Source organism: Pipistrellus kuhlii, unplaced genomic scaffold (assembly GCF_014108245.1).
Source record: "Pipistrellus kuhlii isolate mPipKuh1 unplaced genomic scaffold, mPipKuh1.p scaffold_m20_p_2, whole genome shotgun sequence".
In the NCBI taxonomy this organism is placed as follows: domain Eukaryota; kingdom Metazoa; phylum Chordata; class Mammalia; order Chiroptera; family Vespertilionidae; genus Pipistrellus; species Pipistrellus kuhlii.
In genome coordinates, this window is record NW_023425515.1 from 186,811,420 (window position 1) to 186,831,395 (window position 19,976).

General features: G+C 60.2%; 1 protein-coding gene across 41 annotated transcripts in view; it reads right to left on the reverse strand.

Moving 5' to 3' along the window:
- Positions 1-19,976, reverse strand: part of ARHGEF10L (Rho guanine nucleotide exchange factor 10 like) — a 119,854-nt gene that overhangs the window by 48,142 nt on the left and 51,736 nt on the right. For 37 of the 41 annotated variants that reach the window (XM_045585134.1, XM_045585133.1, XM_045585146.1 and 34 more), the window contains exons 5-13: positions 19,488-19,579; positions 17,774-17,857; positions 13,982-14,154; positions 9,608-9,724; positions 6,827-6,935; positions 4,359-4,465; positions 2,586-2,663; positions 1,207-1,386; positions 159-275 (exon numbers count right to left, since the gene is read on the reverse strand). In XM_045585134.1, the coding sequence (XP_045441090.1) occupies positions 159-275; positions 1,207-1,386; positions 2,586-2,663; positions 4,359-4,465; positions 6,827-6,935; positions 9,608-9,724; positions 13,982-14,154; positions 17,774-17,857; positions 19,488-19,579 (1,057 nt within the window). The remainder of the gene's footprint in view (positions 1-158; positions 276-1,206; positions 1,387-2,585; positions 2,664-4,358; positions 4,466-6,826; positions 6,936-9,607; positions 9,725-13,981; positions 14,155-17,773; positions 17,858-19,487; positions 19,580-19,976) is intronic. The other 4 variants (XM_045585150.1, XM_045585149.1, XM_045585147.1 and 1 more) reach the window with 3 other exon arrangements.

Here is a 19,976-nt window from a genome sequence, read left to right on the forward strand (position 1 = left end):
CCCTGTCTTCCCATGGGACTGTGGGAGCCCCGAAGGAAAGACGTGCCCCCACAAAGCAACATGCCACCTGAAGCTGGGCCAAAGCCCCCCTCTGAGAAGGCCTCCCCCACCACCGCCCCCAGCGCTCATTGAGGGGGCTGCAGCCCCCGCCAGCCCACCTTGAGGAACTCCAGGAAGGCGGGCTTGGTGAGACAGGCCTTCTTGATGATGGACATGGCGTTGGTGAAGTTGTTCACGTAGTCGCTGTACACGTCGAGCACCATGGACTTGGAGAACTAAAACAGGCGTGGGAGGGTCACGGGAGGGTCACGCCCGCCCCCCTCACTGACACCCACCTCAGCTGCTCTGATGACACCTGGGGGATCTCACCTAGTCTGAGGGGAGGAGACCCCGAGGTCGCAGGGAGGAAGAGGCAGGGAACAAGGACAGCCTGGCGCTCCTCCTGCCATGGCACGGCAGCCCCGCACACAGGTGAGGTGTGACACCCCAGAAAATAAACCCCCGGCCCTTCACCATGCGGGTGCTGCTCCTGACTCCACACTCCCGGGACGCACTGGCCAGGGGTCAGATCTGCTGAGCACTCGGGTTTTCAATCCTTTTTCTTTCAGCAGAACCCACATGTCTCAGACGGGTCAGAGTGGAATTCCACTGACGTCACCCTCCTTAGCTCATGAGTCTCTCTGAGCCCAGGGATTTCTAACACACCCGCATTCCACTGGGGGGGACCTGGGTCGGAGAGGGCCCGAGAGCTGCCAGACACGGCAAAGCCGAGCAGAGACCAGGCCAGGATCAGGAGTGTGATCCAGGGCTGAGGAGTCTCCCAACCCACCCACCCCCATCCTCCGCCCCACCCTGGGACATTCCCCGGGGGCCAAGGTAGATGTTTAAGCATCACAAACAGTGGTCACCCGGGAGTGCCCGGCCAGGGACCTTCAGACCCTGGTGGCTGCCCACAGTGGCTGGTCTCCTGGAGGCCCCCAGCACCAAGCCTGCAGCCATCTCAGGGCCACCCTGGGCATTGGAAGGTGTCATGCCTACCCCCACTTGGACCCCAGGGCAGATTCAGGCCCTGCCACCTGTGAACCAGCTGACCCGGACAAGGGGAGCAGCAGAGGCAGGAGGCTGGCCCAAATGGCCACCAGGTCAGACAGGTGGTGGTTTCTCCTGGGAGGGTAGGCCCAGGGGAAAGAGCCTGGGGACACCCACCGAAGCCACGAAGAGATCGCCGATCTTCTCGGTGGCGTCCCACTCGGCCACGCGGGAGGACAGGGCGATCTGGAACATGGAGTGGCAGTGCAGGATCTCCTTCACGCGGAAGAACACCACCTGGCACTTGCGCAGGCTCAGCGCCTTGGGCTCCATCTCCACCAGTGGGTTGCGGTAGTCCTGCCGGGCGGGGGGGCAGGGAGGCGAGGGTGAGCAGGCCAAGGCCAACGAGAGCTCGGCGGGCCAGGCGTGGGCCTTCCTGTCGAGGGAGCAGGTCTCCCTCACTCCCCCTCGCCTGTCTTCTAGAAGAATCTCCATGATGTAACCCTCCTGGCCCCTCTGTGCCCACCCACAGCCACTCCCCCGCCCCCAACTTCTGTGTTAAGCTGGGTTGGAAGGAACTCCATGGTGTCAGCTCCCAAGGATGGGCTGCCCCTGTTCAGCTCTGCCTGAGCCAGTCTGTCTGACGGACAGAGGCCATGATGTCCCGGGGAACCCCCCGACCCCCAGCTTTGTCAGACACACAGGGGTTTTCATCTCCACCCGCCTGAGGTCCGGGGACCGGGCCCCTCTGTGTGGCTCCCACCCCGACAACACCCGCCCCTGTTGGCCTCACTCCGAGAGCCCACAGCATCCCGGCAGAATCACCGTTTCAGGAATGCCAACGACAGACCGGGTGGCTACACCTTGATCGAGTCACATGACCATCGAGCAATCCCTGGGCATCTGATGGCGAGAGAGGGTGCCTCCCCTTCCCCAACGTGGGGGCTTTGGGACTATGGGAAGGCACGGCCCTGTCCCAGGGGCTCCCAGAGAGGCGGGCGAGGAAGACATGGTCCTTTCAGGCACAGAAGGGACCCCGTGCCCTGGACCCTCCAGAACAGCCCTCATTCAACAGAACCCCAAGTCTGTTTGAAAGCACAGGCCTCCTGTGAACACCAAGGCATCGGGAACTCTTAATGTCTCCCATTGGGGTCCCGCTGTCCCATCAAAGAGCTGGCCTTTGCTGCCGTCCTTTAAAACTGCCCACAGGACCGGGACTGGTTTGGCTCAATGGATAGAGCGTCGGCTTGGGGACTGAAAGGTCCCGGTTTGATTCCGATCAAGGGCATGTACCTTGGTTGTGGGCATATCCCCAGTAGGGGGTGTGCAGGAGGCAGCTGATCGATGACTCTCTCTCATTGATGTTTCTGACTCTCTATCTCTCTCCCTTCCTCTCTGTACAAAAATCAATAAAATATATTTTTAAAAATAAATAAAAAAATAAATAAAAATAAAATAAAATAAAAAATAAAATAAAACTGCCCACAGGCCCCAAACACTCCCTGCCAGGTGTCCCTGCGGGCCCCGCCCCTCTCCCTGGGGCCCCAGAGTCGTACCTGAAGGACCCGCTTCAAAGACTCCACGTAGCTGCCTTCGCTCTGCACGATGGAGCCCAGGATGTGCCTCCGGACCACCTGCTCGGGCCGAGAGCTCGGTCAGCGCCTGCCCCAACCGTGGCACAGAGCAGACCTACTGTGTGCAGAACCCCGGTGACGGGGAAAGGAGCCCAGTGCCCAGAGGAGCTGGTAACTAAGGGACCCGTCCCTCCCTGGGACCAATGGGCCTGGAGGCCCAGCATTTCCTTCCAGGGCCCCTGCCCACCCCAGAGAAATACCTGTGCTCCCCAGAGAAACACCCGTGCTCCCCAGTCTGCAAAATGGGGAGAGGGGGCCCTGGACGACCCCCCACCCCCCTCCGGTGCCCAAGCTGCTCCCAGAACAGAGTTCTCAACCGCACTGACAGTTAAGGCCAGATGACTCTGTGGAGCGTACTGTCAGATGCTTAGCGGCATCCCAGGCCGTGACCCCGAGATCCCAGCAGCATCTCCCAGTTGGGACAAGCAGACCTTGCCCCATGGCCCCCGGGTCACAAAATCACCTTGGTCAAAAGCCACTGGCCTAGAGCAGTGGTCGGCAAACTGCGGCTCGCGAGCCAGATGCGGCTCTAGAGCCGAGACTTGCTGCTCTGCTGACTAATGAGTTTGCCGACCACTGCCTTAGGGAAAAACACTTAAAAAAAAAAAAAACTTTAATAATGTACTAATGTCTATAAGCTGAAGTCAAAACTTCTGGGTAAGGGTAATGCCTTATGCAGTGGTCAGCAAACTCATTAGACAACAGAGCGGCAAACCGTGGCTCGAGAGCCGCAATTTGTCGACCACTGGCCTAGAGTAACTCATCTTGCCTGAGCCAGGAACTCGCAGGCTCCTGGGCAGAGCGACCAGCCGACACCAGGAAGGGGGGCCCTGGGCTGAGCGGGACAGTGGCTGCCTGCATTGGGGCGGGAAGTGGGGTCACCATCCTAGTGCGATCAGGGGCCAGGGTCACAGAAACAAAGGAAGCAGGCGGCTGGCCTCCCAAGACGAGAGGTGCAGCCCCATGCCCCTGATTAAGAGGCCAGACATCGGGGTTTTCTGTACCCCCAAAAGGTGGCAAACCCCTTCACTGAGCTTGGTGCCCCGAATACATCTTGCTTAGCGTCCTCACAACCAGAGGGAAGCAGGTCTCTCCCGCTGGCCCCGGGGCTGGGAAAACCCAGATTGGGGGGGAACCGACATGACAGCCGGGGTCTCGGAGCAGAGCCGCCCGACTCGTTGTGACGCTGGGAGACGCTGGGAGGAGGAAGACACGGCTCGGAGCAGGCTCGAAGGGGAAGCCCGTGGGACTCGGACCCCAGCCTGACGACAGGTGGACGGAGGGTGGGACCGGGCCCCTCGCTCAGGCCTCTCGGAGCCAGAGGAGCTCAGTGTGTCTCAGCCCTTTTAAATGTGGTCCCTTCCGTCAAAACAGCACCTTCATTTGAAACAGGTAAGTCGGAGCCATGGGTGAGGGAAGGGAGGCTCCAGATTCAGGGGGGTATGAAGGGGGACCCACCGCCAGGGACCAGAATGTGGGGATCCTTGGGGCCCTCGGTGCCCAGTTTGGAAAGTCTGTGCAGCTGGTTGGGAAGAGAACCCAAGAGGCTCCAGTTGGGGTTCAGCTAAGAGCCCCCAATCATCACTTCCCCTTCAAGATGCAGACCTTGTGGCCACAGGCAATCAGCTGGGACCCCAACTTTCCTTCCCCTGAAGACTCCCACCCACCCCACCCCACCCCGCTCCTCCCACAGACCTGCTGAGGGCTCAGGCCGTCAGGCATGGGGCCCAGCTCCGGGGCTGTGGGCTTCATGTCTGTGACACTGATCTCCAGGAGCCCCATGTCCTCGTCCTCCGAGTCACCTGGAAAGTCAGACAGGCTGGTGACACCGCAAGGCCAGGGCAGCGCGCCCTGCTCTGGCTCCAGGAGCTGGGAGCCACCCTGACTGAGCGGCACCTGGGGCCTCCCAGGGTCAGAGCCCAGGGGCCACATCCTCGGCCACGCTCCCCTGCCACAGCCCGTCCCCAAAGAACCATGAGCGAGGGTGGAAACACAGCAGCATCCACTCGCCAGAGTCCTCGCCCCGGCTCAGACCCAACCACTTCTGGCCTGGCCAGGCCCGGCTGCCTGGGAGCCCAGCATTCGGCACTAAAAATAGTTTTCTTCTGGATGCCCAAAACGGAGAAGAAAGACCCCAAAGAGCGAGCGGTTTGGCTCCGTGTTTTCATCTTTCAAAAAAAATATGCGAAGATGCCAAAGGGGAAAAGTTCAGCTGGTTTCCGCGGGGCACCGTGGGCGTGAGTGGGCGTGGGTCTCAGATGGAGGGCAGGGAGACAGGCTCAGGCAGAGAGAAGGGGAGGCTGGCAGAGGGCAAGGGTCTGGCCTTGGAGGTCTGGCCCCTACGAGAGAGATGCGGACACGGGAGTCGGGACCCTGGCTGCTCGGGGCTCTGACACCCAATGGCAGCGGCCGTGGGCAGCAGGAAGTGGGCGCCGAGGGGAAACTGGGAAGAAAGAAGTGGCGGTGCCTCCCGGGAGCAGGGACACGCAGGTGGGCCCTTACCTGAGCAGGAGACGGAAGAGGAGGAGGGGCAGCGAACCACAGTGTGGGGGTGGGGGTGGGGGTGGGGGTGGTGAAGGCCCTCCTTCTGGGCCCACATGGCACCCGGGCGACCGCTCCGCACCCACCCCAGCCTCCGGCTCTGCGGCTTCCTCTTCCCCCATGTGGCGCTGGGCAGCATTCTTGGCCGGTGATTCGAGCCCTGCCACAGCTATTAATAACGCTCTGCGGGGAGGGTCACTTTAGGAAGCCCTGGCCGGGAAGGGAGGGCCTGGCTGGCCTGGGGGTGGGGACAGTGACCAGGAACTGCTTCCAGCCAGCGCGCCTGTCCCCCCTGCTTTCTCCGGGCCACTCCACTACGTTTGGGCCTGTCCCCTTCCCCTCGGGGCCGGGGCACCCGCACAGGTTTAGCGCTGCACCCAGCGTATGCGCTGCTGGGATTAACTGTGCAGGTCACATGGCCAGGAGGCAGCGGAGCTGGGATCTGGACCCAGGGCAGAGAGATTCGGTCCTGACACCAGACACTCCACTTAGCGCCACCCCCCACCACCCTCCATCCAACACACACACACACACAACCACACACACCTACACACACACACACACCTACACACACACACACTGACAGTAACGCCTACCACACTGGAACGGGGGCGCTGAGCCAGGCTCTTTCCATGCACTACCTTGGTCATCCTTACCACGGCCCCCTGAGACAGATGCCACCTTAGCCCATTGCCCGGATGAGTAAACTGAGGCACAGAGAGTGAAATAAAAGAGGGCGCAGAGCCTCAGGTCTCCCTGGCCTACAGCCCAGGCCTGGCCCCATCTCTCCCCCACCCTCCCTCCAGCCGGAGGAAGGAGCCTCCTCCATCCCTTCCGTGCCTGTGGGTCCCCAGGCCAGTCACCGAACCCCGCTGCGCCTGCTCCCCCCTCTCTGAACGCGAACGGGGCAGGCCTCTGTCCTGTCTGGTGCTTATTAGGATTAAGTGAGGAGCTGTAAAGCTCTTAGGAGTGCCTGGCAAGCAACGAATACTCGATAAATGTGAACTATCACGAAAATCATTTCTGGGACATCTATGCCCCGCCTTCCGGCCTTGCACAGGCTCCTTTCTGAGCCAGGAGCACCCGTCCCTCCCCTACCCTCCTGCTGACTGACCTGGGTCTCCCTCTCCTGCTCCCAGCCCTTCCCTGTCCCTTCAATCCCACATCCCATGCCCGTCTTCCCCGCCTCGCACCAAGGCACCCCACCATGCCGCCATGCTGCCTGCCATTTCCTGTCTTGTCATTTCCTGTCTGCAGGCCTGTCTCCCCCGCTAGGGCATGGCCCTTAGTAGGTGCTCACTAAGTGCTGGCTGGTGGAGATAAAGGAAGGAATGAACAACGGAACTCAAAGGCGAGGCCAGGTGAGCTAGACAGCACGGGAGGCCCGAGGCCAAGGCCAAGGCCAAGGGCAGGGGTGCTAAAGGGAGAGGCCCCACCTCCCCTGGAAGAGAAGGCCACGCCTCCAAGAGAAATAGGTAATAGGCTGGGACATCGGCCTGACACGTGGGGTTCAGTCCCCAAGACCCACCGCCAGAGGAGCCCAGACACCAGTGACCTCGCCCCCAGTCCGGCTGCCCCAGGGCCGGGCACCAACCCTCCCCCAGGCCGGCCCAGGGCCTCACCGAGGACGTCCTTCCGGTGCAGGAAGGACACTTTGCGCAGGACGGCGATCCTGGTCTTCTCCAGCCCGTCCTTGGTCCCGCTCCGGGCAGCCTTCATGAACTGGGTCATCTGGACAAAGGCAGAGACACTCGTCAGAGAAGAGGAGGGAGGCCCTGGGCCACCGGCCACCAAGGGCCACCAGCTCCGCCCAGGCCTCCAGGCCAGGACGACAAACATCAAGCCCCCTGGGCCCGTTCCCTCCCGGGGAGGTGGCAGCAGAGGCCAAGAGGGACGGTGGGGCAGGGCGCCCCGAGACTGCCGGAGACCTCCTGGGACAGGATGAGAAGGAGGATCTCTCTAGGGGAGCCCTCTTTATGGACAAGGGGAGGTCCTAACTTGATTTTCCCCCTTTGGGACTAACCATACTGCACTCCCATCAAATCGAGGGGAGGAAACACGTGGGGGAAGGCTCGAGGCCTGGGGTCCTAGCCTGGCTCCACGCCCAGCAACATGGCTCTGGACGTGTCTTGACCTCCGGGAGCCTCGGGCTCTCGCTGAGACTCACCGGGGCCGTGAGGACCAAGCGGACAGGTCTGGGGCAGCACGCTGGACAGAAAAGCAAGCTGCAGGGTTTCAGGGTTACTTGAGGGGCCACCCAAAGGAGGTGAGTACACACTCCCATCCCACCTGCAGAACCCGAGGGAGGAACCGTCCCGTGCCCCCAAACAGCCAGCTTTCTTACTGAGCCACAGTCCGGGGAAGGGGGGAAGGCTGAAGTTGCCACAGAGCGGGGCGCAGCTTCCCCTGGGCGGGGAGGGCCGAGCATAGCAAGCTAAGCAGAACGCGGGCACAGAGGAGGCGTGCCTGGGAGGGGAAGCGGGCACCCTGGGCGCTGGGGGAGCCCTGGCCTGCAAACAGAGCTGCTGTCCCCTAACTCATTCTTTACCCCCACACCCAGCCCAGCCCTGGCATCTTCTCCGACGCACAGCCAGCGCCACTGAGAGAAGCTTCCACAGGGACGGACATGCTTCCTCTCTGTGCTGCCAGCGCGGCAGCCGCTAACCCCACGCAACTTTCGGACATTGGAAAAGTGGCTGGTGCGACTGGGGACCCAAACTCTATTTCATTTTCATTCATTTGAATCTAAATAACCCCTCGGCTAGCATCACGGGCAGTGCCTGCCAAGGACACCCTCTCCTTCCTGAAGTCTCTGATGTAACTGGGAGCACTCATGGGCGAGGGGGGCCTGGTCTCTGCTCTTCCGACCTCCTTCCTCCAAACACCCCCTGGGGCCCCAGCGGAAGGGGCGGGCGCTCCATGGGGTCTGGGAGAGGAAGGCTTGCTGGAAACCAGTAGGGGATGAGGCTGGGGGCAGGGTGGCGCTTTTCAGGAACTAGGCCAGCTTTCTAGAAACAACCAGCAGAGGGTGGGGGAGGAACGGCCCAGCCCCTCCTCGCCTCCACAGGACAATGCGAGGGTGGCAGTGCCTGGCCTTTGGGTGGGAGGGTCATAAACGTTCTTGTGAGAACTAACAAGAGGGACAGATGTCGACCCCAAACTGCATGAAGACGCTCAGATGGGAAACCTCTGTCCTGGAGCCCAGTTCCCGGCCTGGCAGAGCGCCACCTGCAGGGCTGTCCTAGGAACTCCCCACGTGGTCTGTGGGGGAACCACCTGCAGCCTTCCTGTTGGCATTTTCCTGGGCAGTGAAAGAGCAGGTGGGTACCCCAGAGGGGTCCCTGAGTCAGCCTGCCACTCCCACCCACCCTCACGGTGCAGAGGCCGGCCGGGAAAAGCGCTGGTTGGGGCCTCTCGTCCTCCAGGTGCTCCCCGCTCCTCTCTGGCCTCGGCTTCCCAAGGAGTTCAACCTGCCCGACCCCAGGCGCCGAGCCTCTCGGGGCAGCTGTAAAAGGGCCCGCACGCTGTAGGGTGCCTCTTCTCCTCCCCCTGGGAGGCCTCGGGGTCTGACGGGGACAGTGCCACGGCTGGAGAGTGCAGGTGTGAAGCCCAGCTCTGAGGCTGACACCGGTGGGACTCTCACCATCCTCACTAACACCTGCCTGCAGGGGGCCCTGGGGACAGACAAGGCAGGCATAGTCACACTGCCACCATTCACGGAGCGCCCGGGCTGTGCTGAGTGCAGCACCGAGCACGTCACAGGCCTGAGCTCATACTTGCATCCACCCCAGGGGCTGCTATTGCTGATGCCCCCATTTCTCAGGCCAGGAAACCGAGGTCAGAGAGGTCAAGAGACCTGCCCAGGATCACACAGAGAGAAAGTGGTGGGATGGGGATTCAAACCCAGGCCTTCGGGCCTTCCACCCCCATAGCACATGGTAGTCACTCAATGAATGGAAGCTACTGCTGTCAGCAGCATCGTTATCCAGCGGTCTGGGTCCCATCTGAGAAGCAGGTACCCTGAATCTCTCTGAACAGGACGGGGAAGATGTCCATGTAACCCAACTCCGCGCCCCCACCATGGTTATTAAATACGCAGACTGCAAGGCCTTGGTCCCGACTTGCAGACTCCGAGTCTTCGGGGGGCGGAGCTCAGAAATCTGCGCGTTTCAAACTCCAAGGCCCTGAGTTTGAAAGCCCGCCCAGGACTTCCTGTACCGATAAGGCTTCGCTTGAGGGTGGGGAGCAAATGAGAGGTAAGAGCATGGAAAGAAACAGGCCCGTTGAGGCGCCGACCAGCTCCTGCCCAGGTGCGCCCCATGGCCAGTTCCGGTCTCGGGGGCAGCCCAGGGCTCGGCCCACCCTCTGCGGCCCAGGACGTGGGAGGGACAGACAAACAATACCTTACAATCGTACTTGTGCTTCAGCTCCTGCATGTCTCTCCCCCCAACTCTTAAAGCCAAGATGTCTCTCTTAGTCCTGGTGTATCTCTCCTTTAGCCTAGTCAGGTCTGGAGAAAGCTGGAGCCCCCAAGCGGCCAGGCAGAAGGAGAGCAGGCGAGAGGAACAGGCGGGACAGGGAGGAGACAAAACAGGGACAACAGAACAAAAAGGAGACTCAGGTAAGGTGGCGGATGGACAACGCGGAGCAGGCGGGATTGGGGGGCTGGGCTTGGCCAAGGCCCGGGCAGCAGTCCAGCCAGCCTCCTGCCTGGACTGGCTCCAGCATCGCCCTACACCCCCTTCACCCCAAAATGTCAGGAAGCCAGGCCGGTGTCTGCGGCAGGGAACCCCGCTGCTGGGGAGGAGAGGCGGCAGGGGAGTAGCCCAGGCACCTCTCAGGGAAGGGTGCAATGCTGGGAGGACAAGGACTGTGTCTGTCATCTCCCCACCACCCCCCCAGGGGGCTTGTGACATCAGAGGTTCTTGGCAACTTTGTGAGATGGATGGATGGCAGGTAGATGGATGGGCGGAACAGGTGGGCGAGGGGATACGTGGATGAATAGAAAGATGCACAGAAAGATGGGTGAATGGATGAAGGGATGGTTGGACAGATGGATGCAAAATAGACAGGCAGATGGGTAGATGGACAGGCTTATGGATAGATGATGGATGGATGGATGGATGGATGGATGGATGAATAGATGGATGGAGAGATAAATGGATAGGTGAGCAAATGGATAAATTTAGTTAGGTGACTGCATAGCAGGGCAAATGGATGGAGGGGTGACTAGACAGTAAGATGAATGGAAAAATAAAAGGATGAATGGATTGGTGGATGATACACAGTGCTGTGCTGATAAACATGAACAACCAGTTCTCCAGGCAGAAGAGCTCAGCTTTGTAGCATTCCTGTGGTGTAAATGCTCCTACCTAACCCATTTCAAGCTACCAACCTGAATCACTGAATGTGAACTTGGAAAGAGACACTCACAATTGGTTCTTTGGTTCTTGTGAGCAAGGCCAAGCTGGCTCTAGCACACCACGGGAGGAAGGGGTGGATACGTAGAGGGAGGAAGGGAGGGAGGGACAAAGGGAAGGAGGACTGAATGTAAGGATGGATGGGTGACTGCTTACACACTGTCTGGGAAGATGGATGGATGGATGGACAGATGATCAGATAGACATTAAATGCATGACGTGTATAAGCAAGGGCGATACTGGGCCAAGTACACACAAGACCGAGAGAGTGTCCTTTAGAGCAGCAGGCAAGCAGGGAGAGCGAGAGTCTGAGCTCTGGAGGCGGCGAGCCTGCACCCAAATCACCCGCCCCGCTTACTCACTGGCAGGTCTCCCCACCTGAGTTCCAGCTTCCCCACAGCCACGTCACAGAGTGGCTGAGGAGATTACAGTGATGACACATTTACTATAGCGAGAGCTTGGTGATTCCTCAAAAAGTGGAAGCGCTCATCTTATTCAAATAAGTGCTCACCCTCTGTTGAATAGCTGGGTGGATAGATGGTGGGATGGACAGAAGGATAGATGGATGGATGGATGGATGGATCGATGAATGGATGGATGAATGGATGGATGGAGTATTTTTTGTCACATGATATGTGATGAGTGTGGCTCTGCCCCTCGCTGGCTGTGTGACCCTGACCACGTCATCTAACCTCCCTGAGCTTCGGTCACTTAGGGTCTCTGAGGAATAAAATGAGACTCTTAATGCCCATGATACCAGCCACTCTAGGGTGTTAGGAAAACAAAATGAAACTGTTGGAAAGCTGTACCACGCCAGGCAAACGTTCATGATTGTTAGACAAAGAAGTAACCGGACAGGGATCCTTCTGTGTGTCACCGAGACCCCCCTAAACTGGGGAGCTTGGAGTTTGTACTGAGTTCTGTTCCATCTGCAAATAAGATCGACACAGTAAAACCATAAAGTCCCCGTGGGCCTGATGCCCTGGGTCAGAAGACCCAGGACCGGAAGTCTCCTGCAGAACCGGCCAGATCCGCGCAGGGGAGCCAACAAGGCTGAGGTCAGAGCTGCTTTTCCGCCCCGTCCCCTGACCACAGGGTCACAGTGACCTTAATTATGAAGAGGTCACAGTCAGAAAGTGACCAAGTTCAAGCAGCCCACTCCACAACTGGGGAAAAAATTAACACCTGCCGCTGGGAGGCAGCCAGCAGGTACTGTTAACGGAAGAGGACCCGGCTCCTGCTTACACCCGGGCCGGCTGCTTCCAAGCAGGTCCCTCTGCACACCCTGCGGTCACTTCCTTTGGCAAAAGTCCACCCGTCGAGAGCGGCCTCTCGAGACGAGAGGAGGAGGAAGTCCACTCGTTCTCTGGCAGCAGGGCAGGGTGCCAGCCCCTCTGGTCTCCAAGGACAGGACACAACCCTTCCTGGTCTCTGCTGCCCAGCGCCCGCAGCCACACAGCACGCCAAGCAGCGGTGGCCCCGAAGCATCAGCCGCTGCAGCGCCAGGCAAGGGAGCAGGTGCGTCCGAGAAGCTCCAAGGGCAGAGCACCGCAGGCAGGGCCAGGGGGTCCCCGGCAGAGGTGGGTGCTGAAGGAAGGGCCCCTCGTCAACCCCCTGTCCTGGGAGCCTGCTGTTCAGGCAGCAGGAGGGCGTTGGCTCCACCTCCAGAGAAAAAGTCCCCATGGTTAGAAATTCCAAGAACATTGTCTGCTGAGGAGAGCCCAAAGCCCCAGCCTCAGGGTATGGGGGACCTGAGCTCAAGGCAGCAACCAGAGACCCCCAACCCTGGGGCCAGGTCCCGAGGAGGGCCAGCCCCGCACTCTCAGAGTGCTCCCTGGCCCCTGGCATCCCCTGGGGCAGAGCGCTGGTTAAAAGGCAGCTTGCCCTGCCACCCCCGAACCTTGAGCCAGAGTCCCTGAGCAGGTGATCAACCAGCTACCACGTGATCCCGATGCCCATGCCAGTCTGAAGGCCACCACCAGAGAGCGCCAACTCAGCACCCCCATGCCTCCTGCCCTCTGAGAGGTGCCTACGGTACCCTCCCAGGCCCCAGCAAGAAGGCAGGGCTGGGGACATGGCTGGGGGGATGAGGAGGGGCAGCCAGAGGCTGAGAAAATGGCTGGCCTAGGCATCAAGGCCACTTGCTCCCACGACCAGGAGCCGGCTGAGATGTGCACATCCCACCCTCCTACAGAGAGGCTGCCCAGGGGGCGTGGTGGCTTCATAACGGAAGCCCCTCTCTCTCTTAAGTGGTGCATGCTGCTCCTTTGAGGACAGAAGCAGGAACAGCCTGTTCCTGGCCTCCGCCAGGCCACCCCTTTAGCCCAAGCCACCTTTCCATCTCCTCCGGCTGCTGCACCCCAGCTCCCAGCTCCTCTCTCCTGGGCGCCCCCTGACCACCCCCCCAGATCCCGCCGTGTCAGGCAGGCACCATAGATGGCAGGGCTCACGGTTACAGAACGCCATTTTGTCTTCATTCTTGACAAATTGTCCCATATTCGGTATCTCCTCCTAAACCTCAAAGGTTCCCGGAGCCTGGGTGGATCTTCCTGTTCCCGTGTACCCCAGCCCACACCCTAAGATGTGGCCTAAGCACACAGTAGGTGTCACAGATGCCCAACTGTTTTGCTGGCAGCATGTCAAGGCCACTGCTCGCTCCCAGGCTTTCTGAGGACTTGGGGGAGCCTTGTCTGAGGGGATCCCCACACTTAGAAAGGGGCAGGAAGCACAAGGGAAAACTTGGAGGCCCCCCCAATCCCAGCCCAGATCGAGGCCCCCTGCCTTGTCCCTGCCCCGCCTCCAGGCTGCCCGTGCCTGCCTGTGTGTGTCTTTTCGGAAGAAGCCTGAGAGGAACCCAGTCACCTCGGGTCCGTCAGTAAGAAGCTGCTCCCACGAAATCCCAAATCTCAGCCAGGCCTGGGTCTGCCTTCGGGAAGCGTCCATAGAATGAATGGGAGCAGTGAGACTGTCCCAGGAGAGGGGGGCCAGGCAAGCCACCCTCCTCTCGGCCTCTGCTCCTTCCCTGAGATCAGCTGGATGCACCCCGTTCCAGGCAGACTACCAGATTCTGAAACCAGACCTGAGCCCAGGAGCATCCTGATCAACGCCAGGATCTGCCATGGACACCGGGCAGAGAACATCTGTGCCAGGGATGAGCCACGCCCACCCCCGGTTCAGGGCTCTCCACCGCCAAACATCAAGGCCCGCAGGTCAGCTTCTGTTCTAGGGCCCCTCCCGCCTCACACGTTCCTGGGAATCACTGTTTAGCTATGAGTCTCAGGCCTGGCTCTCACCACCCACATCGTTTCCCTCCCCAAGGGGGTCCCAGGAGCCTGAGAGACGCCCCCGCCTGCTCACCTTGGGCTGGAAGGACACACGGGGCCTGGCAGGCTCTGCCTCCGGCTTGGCCTCCTCCTCGGAGTCCTCGCTGTAGCTCTCAAACTCGCTGGAGCTCCAGCCTAGGTCCTCGGCCTCCCTGGGCGCCCCGTCCCGGCGCACATCCTCGTACAGCAGGCTCCTCTCCGCCCCTGCTGGCCAAGGCGCAAGCTGGTGAGTGGTGAGCGGAGGCCCAAGGCCACGCCCACCAGACCCCACTTCTGAGCCCTGGTGCATGGGGGGGGGGGGGGGGAGTATGGGTGCATATCATCTGGTCCTGGAGCTCCGCCTCCACTTGCTTGTCCATACAACAGAAGTGAGAACAACACAACCGCCACTGGGTCAAGAGAAGCGGACACGAGAAAGCGTACAAAGGCCCAAGAAATGTGTCCAGCACCAGACAGGCTCTCTGATTTCCTGTCATTGTCAGCATTACTTTTCTGGGGTCTCGGTGCTCATCCCAGGCCTCAGAGGCATTTTTTTGTAGAAAAGATAAGGTGGCCCTGGCCGATTTGGGTCAGTAGACAAAGCGTCGGCCTGAGGACTGAAGGGTCCCGGGTTCGATTCCAATCAAGGACTCGTACTTCGGTGGCAAGCTCCTCCCCAGCCCAGGCCCTGGTCAGGGCTCATGCAGGAGGCAACCAATCGATGTGTTTCTCTCACATCGATATTTCCCTCTGTCTTTCCCTCTCTCTTCCACTCTCTCTATAATTCAATGGGAAAATATCCTCAGGTCAGGATTAAAAAAAAGAAGAAGAAGAAAGAAAGAAAGAAAAGAGGAGATGGAGGAGCAAGTCCTGACTGGGGCCCTCAGCCCTGGCCTCAGCATCCTGGGAGTAAGCCGAGATGGTCCAGCATTCCATGAGCCAGGATCCTTCACACCAAGCCTCTTTCCCTCAATGGTCCAGTAGGGGGTGCACCTGCTCCAATGTCCAGGAGTGGTCCCTTTTCTTCAAGGCCCCACAGAAAATGCCTTGAACCGAAAACTTGGGGACAAAGACCAGAGAGTCCACTAGCCTAGAGAGGCGGTGCCACCAGGGCCTGGGCACTCTTGGGGTCTCTGTCACATGGGTGTGAGATGTGCTCATAGACTGTCCTGGGACTGGAACACGGGTCCCCGTACAGCCCCAGCTCCGCCACTGCGAGACCATGGGCTTCCCTTTCACCCTTCGGGGCTTCGCTTCCGGGTCAGTAACCCGAAGAACTGAACTGCAAACCTCACAAAAGTGAGGCCAGGCCAAAAATGCTGGCAGATGAAAAGGCTGTTGTCAACACGGGGAAAACCCGGCACCGGGAAGGGGCTTAATCTGCTCACAAAGCACGTGTGCTGGGGAGGGCAGTGCTGGTCTCCGGAGGCCTCTCTGTAAGACGGGGCGGTAATAAGCAGGAGGTGGAATAAATAAAATATGTACGGAACGCTCTAGCAGGGAGCTCCGGATCCTTCCCGGTGGGGGCCGTAGGTGGGCTCTGTGTTATCGCACTGACCTCGAGCCCGCACCTGCACCGCTCGGGAAAGCGGGGGGCGGGGGCCTGGAAGGTTGGCAGCCAAAGAACCAAACGGCGCACTGAGGCTTAGCTGGAAACTAGGGCCCCAGGATCAGGCAGGAGCATGAGGGTATTTTTAAGCAAAAGATTAATAGTGACTAATGTTTTCAGGGAGTGGAGCAGCTGGTGACGAGGCGGTGACCTTTCCAGTGAGGCTGGGTGGATTGTCCTATTACTGCAGTGCGGGCCCCACCAATGCTTGGGGCTGCCCCCGAGGAAGAACCAGGATGGCACGCCATATATCTCCCTCCCCACCTCCCAGGGGCCACCAGCTCCCCATGAATTTTCCCAGCAGCCCTGCAGGTCAGCAGGTGGCAAGTCATCGCCTCTCCATTCACAGATGACTTGTCCGAGGTCAGGCAGTGAACGGGAGGGGCCGCAGACTCCCGGGCTGGGCGGGCCCCATCCATTCACCGCTTTGTAAGGAAGCCCCCCCATCCTGGGCTCATCTCGAAACGCTCCTCCAGGGGACGCCGTGCCACCAGATTCCTGGGCCTGTGCCAAACCCTCGGCCTCGGGGACCTCCCAGCAGCTCTCGTCCTGTCCCCGCCCTCCGCTTCCTGGGGCCTCAGGCTTCGCTGGTGCTCAAGATCACAGCCCTTCCCAAAGCGTTCAGGCCACCGCTCAGCGCTCCGTGTCTCTCTGTTGGCACCCTCACCAAGCACCCAGCTGTCCTGCCCCCACTTGACAGATGCATCGACTGAGGCCCCGAGAGATGAAGCAGAAGTCCTCTGCTGTGACCCTCCCCAAAGTCCTGTGAGGTCAGGATGACGGTCTGATTTTATATGAAGAAACATAAATAAAATGTTTCTGGCCCAAAGGCCCAGATCCCTGGGCCCTGATCAATGGCAGAGCCGAGACCGGAACCCAGGGCTGAGAGTCCACTAGTGTGGGTGGCCTGCACCTCGGTAGAATGGGGTAATAGCAAGAAGCAAGAGTCAGCCCAGCCAGAGAGGCTCAGTGGTTGAGAGTCGACCTAGAACTTGAAGTTCATGGTTCGAATCCTGGTCAGGGTACATGGCCGGGTTGCGGGCTGGATCCCCAGTGGGGGATGTGTAAGAGGCAGCCAATCTGTGATTCTCTCTCATCATTGATGTTTCTCTCTCTCTCTCTCTCTCTCTCTCTCTCTCTCTCTCTCTCTCTCTCCCTCCCTCCCTCCCTCCCTCTCCCTTCCTCTCTGAAATCAATAAAAATATATTTTTTAAAAGAAAAAAAAAAGTAAAAGCAAGGGTCAGGCCCTGGCTGGGTGGCTCAGTTGGTTGAAGTGTCATCCCAATATGTCAAGGTTGCGGGTTTGATTCTTTCTCTGTGCCTCTCCCTTTCTCTCTCTCTCTCTCCAAAAAGAAAAAAAAAAATCAATAAACAAAAATTTAAAAAAGAACAGGCAAGGGTCAGGCAGATATCCATAAAATCTTGGCTGTGTGATCTGGGGCTGGTGGCTTAACCTCTCTGATGCAACTCAACTGGAGCCATAGCCTGGCCCTGCTGACCTCGTGAGGTTGATTGAATAGTGAGAGTCATCTGGCAGCAGACACTGCCCAAGTCCTCCTGGGGGAGGGGACAGAGCACTGGACTGGAAGTCAGAATGACCAGGGTTCAAACCCCAGCCCTGCCCCTGCAATTTCTTTGTAGGATGAGGACATAATATGCCCAAATCAAAGTCTCAAAGCAGAGTCAAACGTGAGAGTCACTGGCCTCATGTGTTCAAGCAAAGATGGTGATCATAAACAACCCTCCCCCTGGGTGAGAAAGTTGGGTCCAGCTCCAGCAGGACCCACCCCACCCCACCCCACCCCGCCCCGCTGTCTGAGGCCACAATCTCCCTGCCCTCCGGGCCACTGAGGGCCTTGCTACAGAGCAGGGCACAGGCTCCCCAGCTTTCTCCGCTTCCCCGTTCAGCGTAACAAGCTGTCACTTTCCCTGCAGGCCCAGACTGTCCCCCATTGTCCTAAGGGAGGAATCGAGGATTGGAGAGGAGAAATAACTGGCCCGAGACCCTTTAGCCAGAGCGATCCTGCCAAGAGGCCCTAGCCCAGCCCCGCCCCAGCCCGGCCCCACCCTCAGCCATCTCCCACTCTGCCCGGATGACTCCAGTGGTTTTTAAAAGCAGGAAGGAGGGGCCGTTGGCTGGGTGAGGAGGGATGGAAATGGAAGGAGAAGACAGACGGTCCCCAGTCCCCGCCCCTCCCACGCAGCCCCAGAGAAGCAGGGAAGCAGGAAAGGGCCTACCGGGCTGGTGGGCATCCAAGCTCTCACACGGGACGTCGTCATAAATCACATCCTCGTCCAGGGCGGGGAAGGTGAACCGGTCGACTGGGCGTGAAGAAGGAGAGGACAGAGCGGGAGTCAGGCTGGGGCGGCCCGGGCGGAGGCGGCTGCCAGACTGACATCAGCTGCACCAGCTGGCAGCTCCCCCGCCAGCATCAGCGCCGGGCAGCCGGGGCCCCAGGGAGCCCCTGCCCGCCGCTCTCAGAGGACACTGTCCCGCCTCTTCTCTCTACCCCTCCACCCCCACCTCTCCCAGACCCCCCTGCCCCCTGCCACCCACAGACTGCCCCCCTGGCTGAGGGCACCTGCAGCGAGCAGGGAGCAGGGAGCAGACCCAGCACCCAGGGCACATTTTCAGCGACCCAGGCCCCCAGTGCTACCCCCACCTCCCACCCAGAGGCAGGGAGGGCCAACCAGCCCTAGTGAGAAGTGGAAATAGGGGAGGGGGGTGCACCTGGAGAGTGGGATTAAGAAGAGTTCCCCCAAAACCCAGCCAGCAGAGTCCTGACTGGTGAAGCTTTCAGCAAATGAGCACACATGAGACAGAGCTTAGTCCCCAAGCAAGGCACTGGGAGGTCTGTGAGCAGGGCAGGGCGTGCCCCCCGCCCATGACAGTAGCCCAGTAGATGCAAAATGTAATGAGGTCTTTCCCCAAAACTGTGCCCGCTCTCTGCCCTCCTTAGGGGCACAGGGCCCCTGCAGAGCAAGGGTTTCGAAAGACAGTCGCCACGCCTGACGGGTGACTGTCCTTGCCCCACAGCCCTCTGGGAAGGCCTGGGGCCTCTGAGGCCTCGCCATCCTAACTGTGATGCCTCCAGCTGCCCCGGGGGCCCAGACCCTGTCAGAGCCTCATTTCGACCTCCTTGCCTTCCCCCCACAGACTCTGCCTCCCGGTGGCTTCAGACCTGGCCGCCTCTGTCCAGGTCCCCAGCTCCGGGCTCCTCCTCCCCCTTCCCAGTCTCCTCAGGGGTCCAGCCCACCCCACTCTGTCTCCTGTCTCCTAGCTACACCCCCACCCCCCAGGGGAGGAATGAAATGCAAACGCGGCCGCATCACCAGCCTCTCCTGGCTCCCCGTTGCCTTCGGAAAAGTGTGGCCCCTGAGGCCCAGGAGGAGCCGGGGAGGCGGCAGCCTCCCCTCGCCCGGCTGCCCCGCCGATGGGGCGCTCCATCCATCACTCCGAGCTCACTGCTCCCTCCGGCTCCTGCACAAGCTGGACACTCTTCCCCTGACCCCACGCCTGGCTCCCTGGCTCAGGGACACAGGGGCTGTCCCACTCTGCCACCTGCCCTCTTCGTGGGAGCCGCCTGCCTGAGAGTCTGGCTCTGCTCCCAGAGGAACCTCGTCTTGGTGGCGGGGACCCCCACCCACTGCTCGGAAGCACGTGAGGAGCCAACGAACGGCGAATGTGTGGTCACTCCTGGACTGGGGCTCTCTGGGCAAATGGGGGCAACTGCCAAGCGTGGACAGTGTCCAGTCCACCCCAGGACTGCCACCCAGCCCACGGCAACCCAGCCAGGAAGGACGACCACTCAGCTCCCAGAGCCCCGACTCCTACCCCCTATCAGCTCTCTGGGCTTAGAGGAGGGGACTCAGGTTATCCTGGCACCACCCCTGTATGGTTGGGGTGGGGGGGGGGGGGACTAAGACCTGAGTTGGGGGGTGGGGGACTTACTTCGACGGGAGCTCTTCCGCTTCCAGCTGGAGCGCCGGACCCCGGACAAAGCTGTGTCCACGGCATCGCCATTGCTCACCACAGCCGGCACCCTGCGGGCCAAGACACAGTGCCAGAGAGCTACAGGGCAGGGGTCAGAGCTGATGCAGCAGAGACAGAAAGGGGCTCTGGAAGCCTCCAGCAGCCCCTCACCAAACAGCAGGGCACAGAGGGGCAGGGGGCTGACAGGAGCTCTGGCCCCCACAGCCATCAGTCTGGAGGCTGGAGAGCTGGGACAAGCCCCTTCCTCGCCTCTAAAAGGCAGCCTGCTGCTTTAAGAGCATGAAGATCACAGTGCTCCCCAGGATGGGCACCCGTCTTCCCTCCAGTGCAGGCACAGGGGGGCCCTCCCTCTCCCCGTTGTTCTCCCACCTGGAGCTGGAGGCCCGGGCCGGGGACCACCTCCTGGGAGAAAGGAGGACTTGTCTCACATCCCAGGCCTGAGAGGCA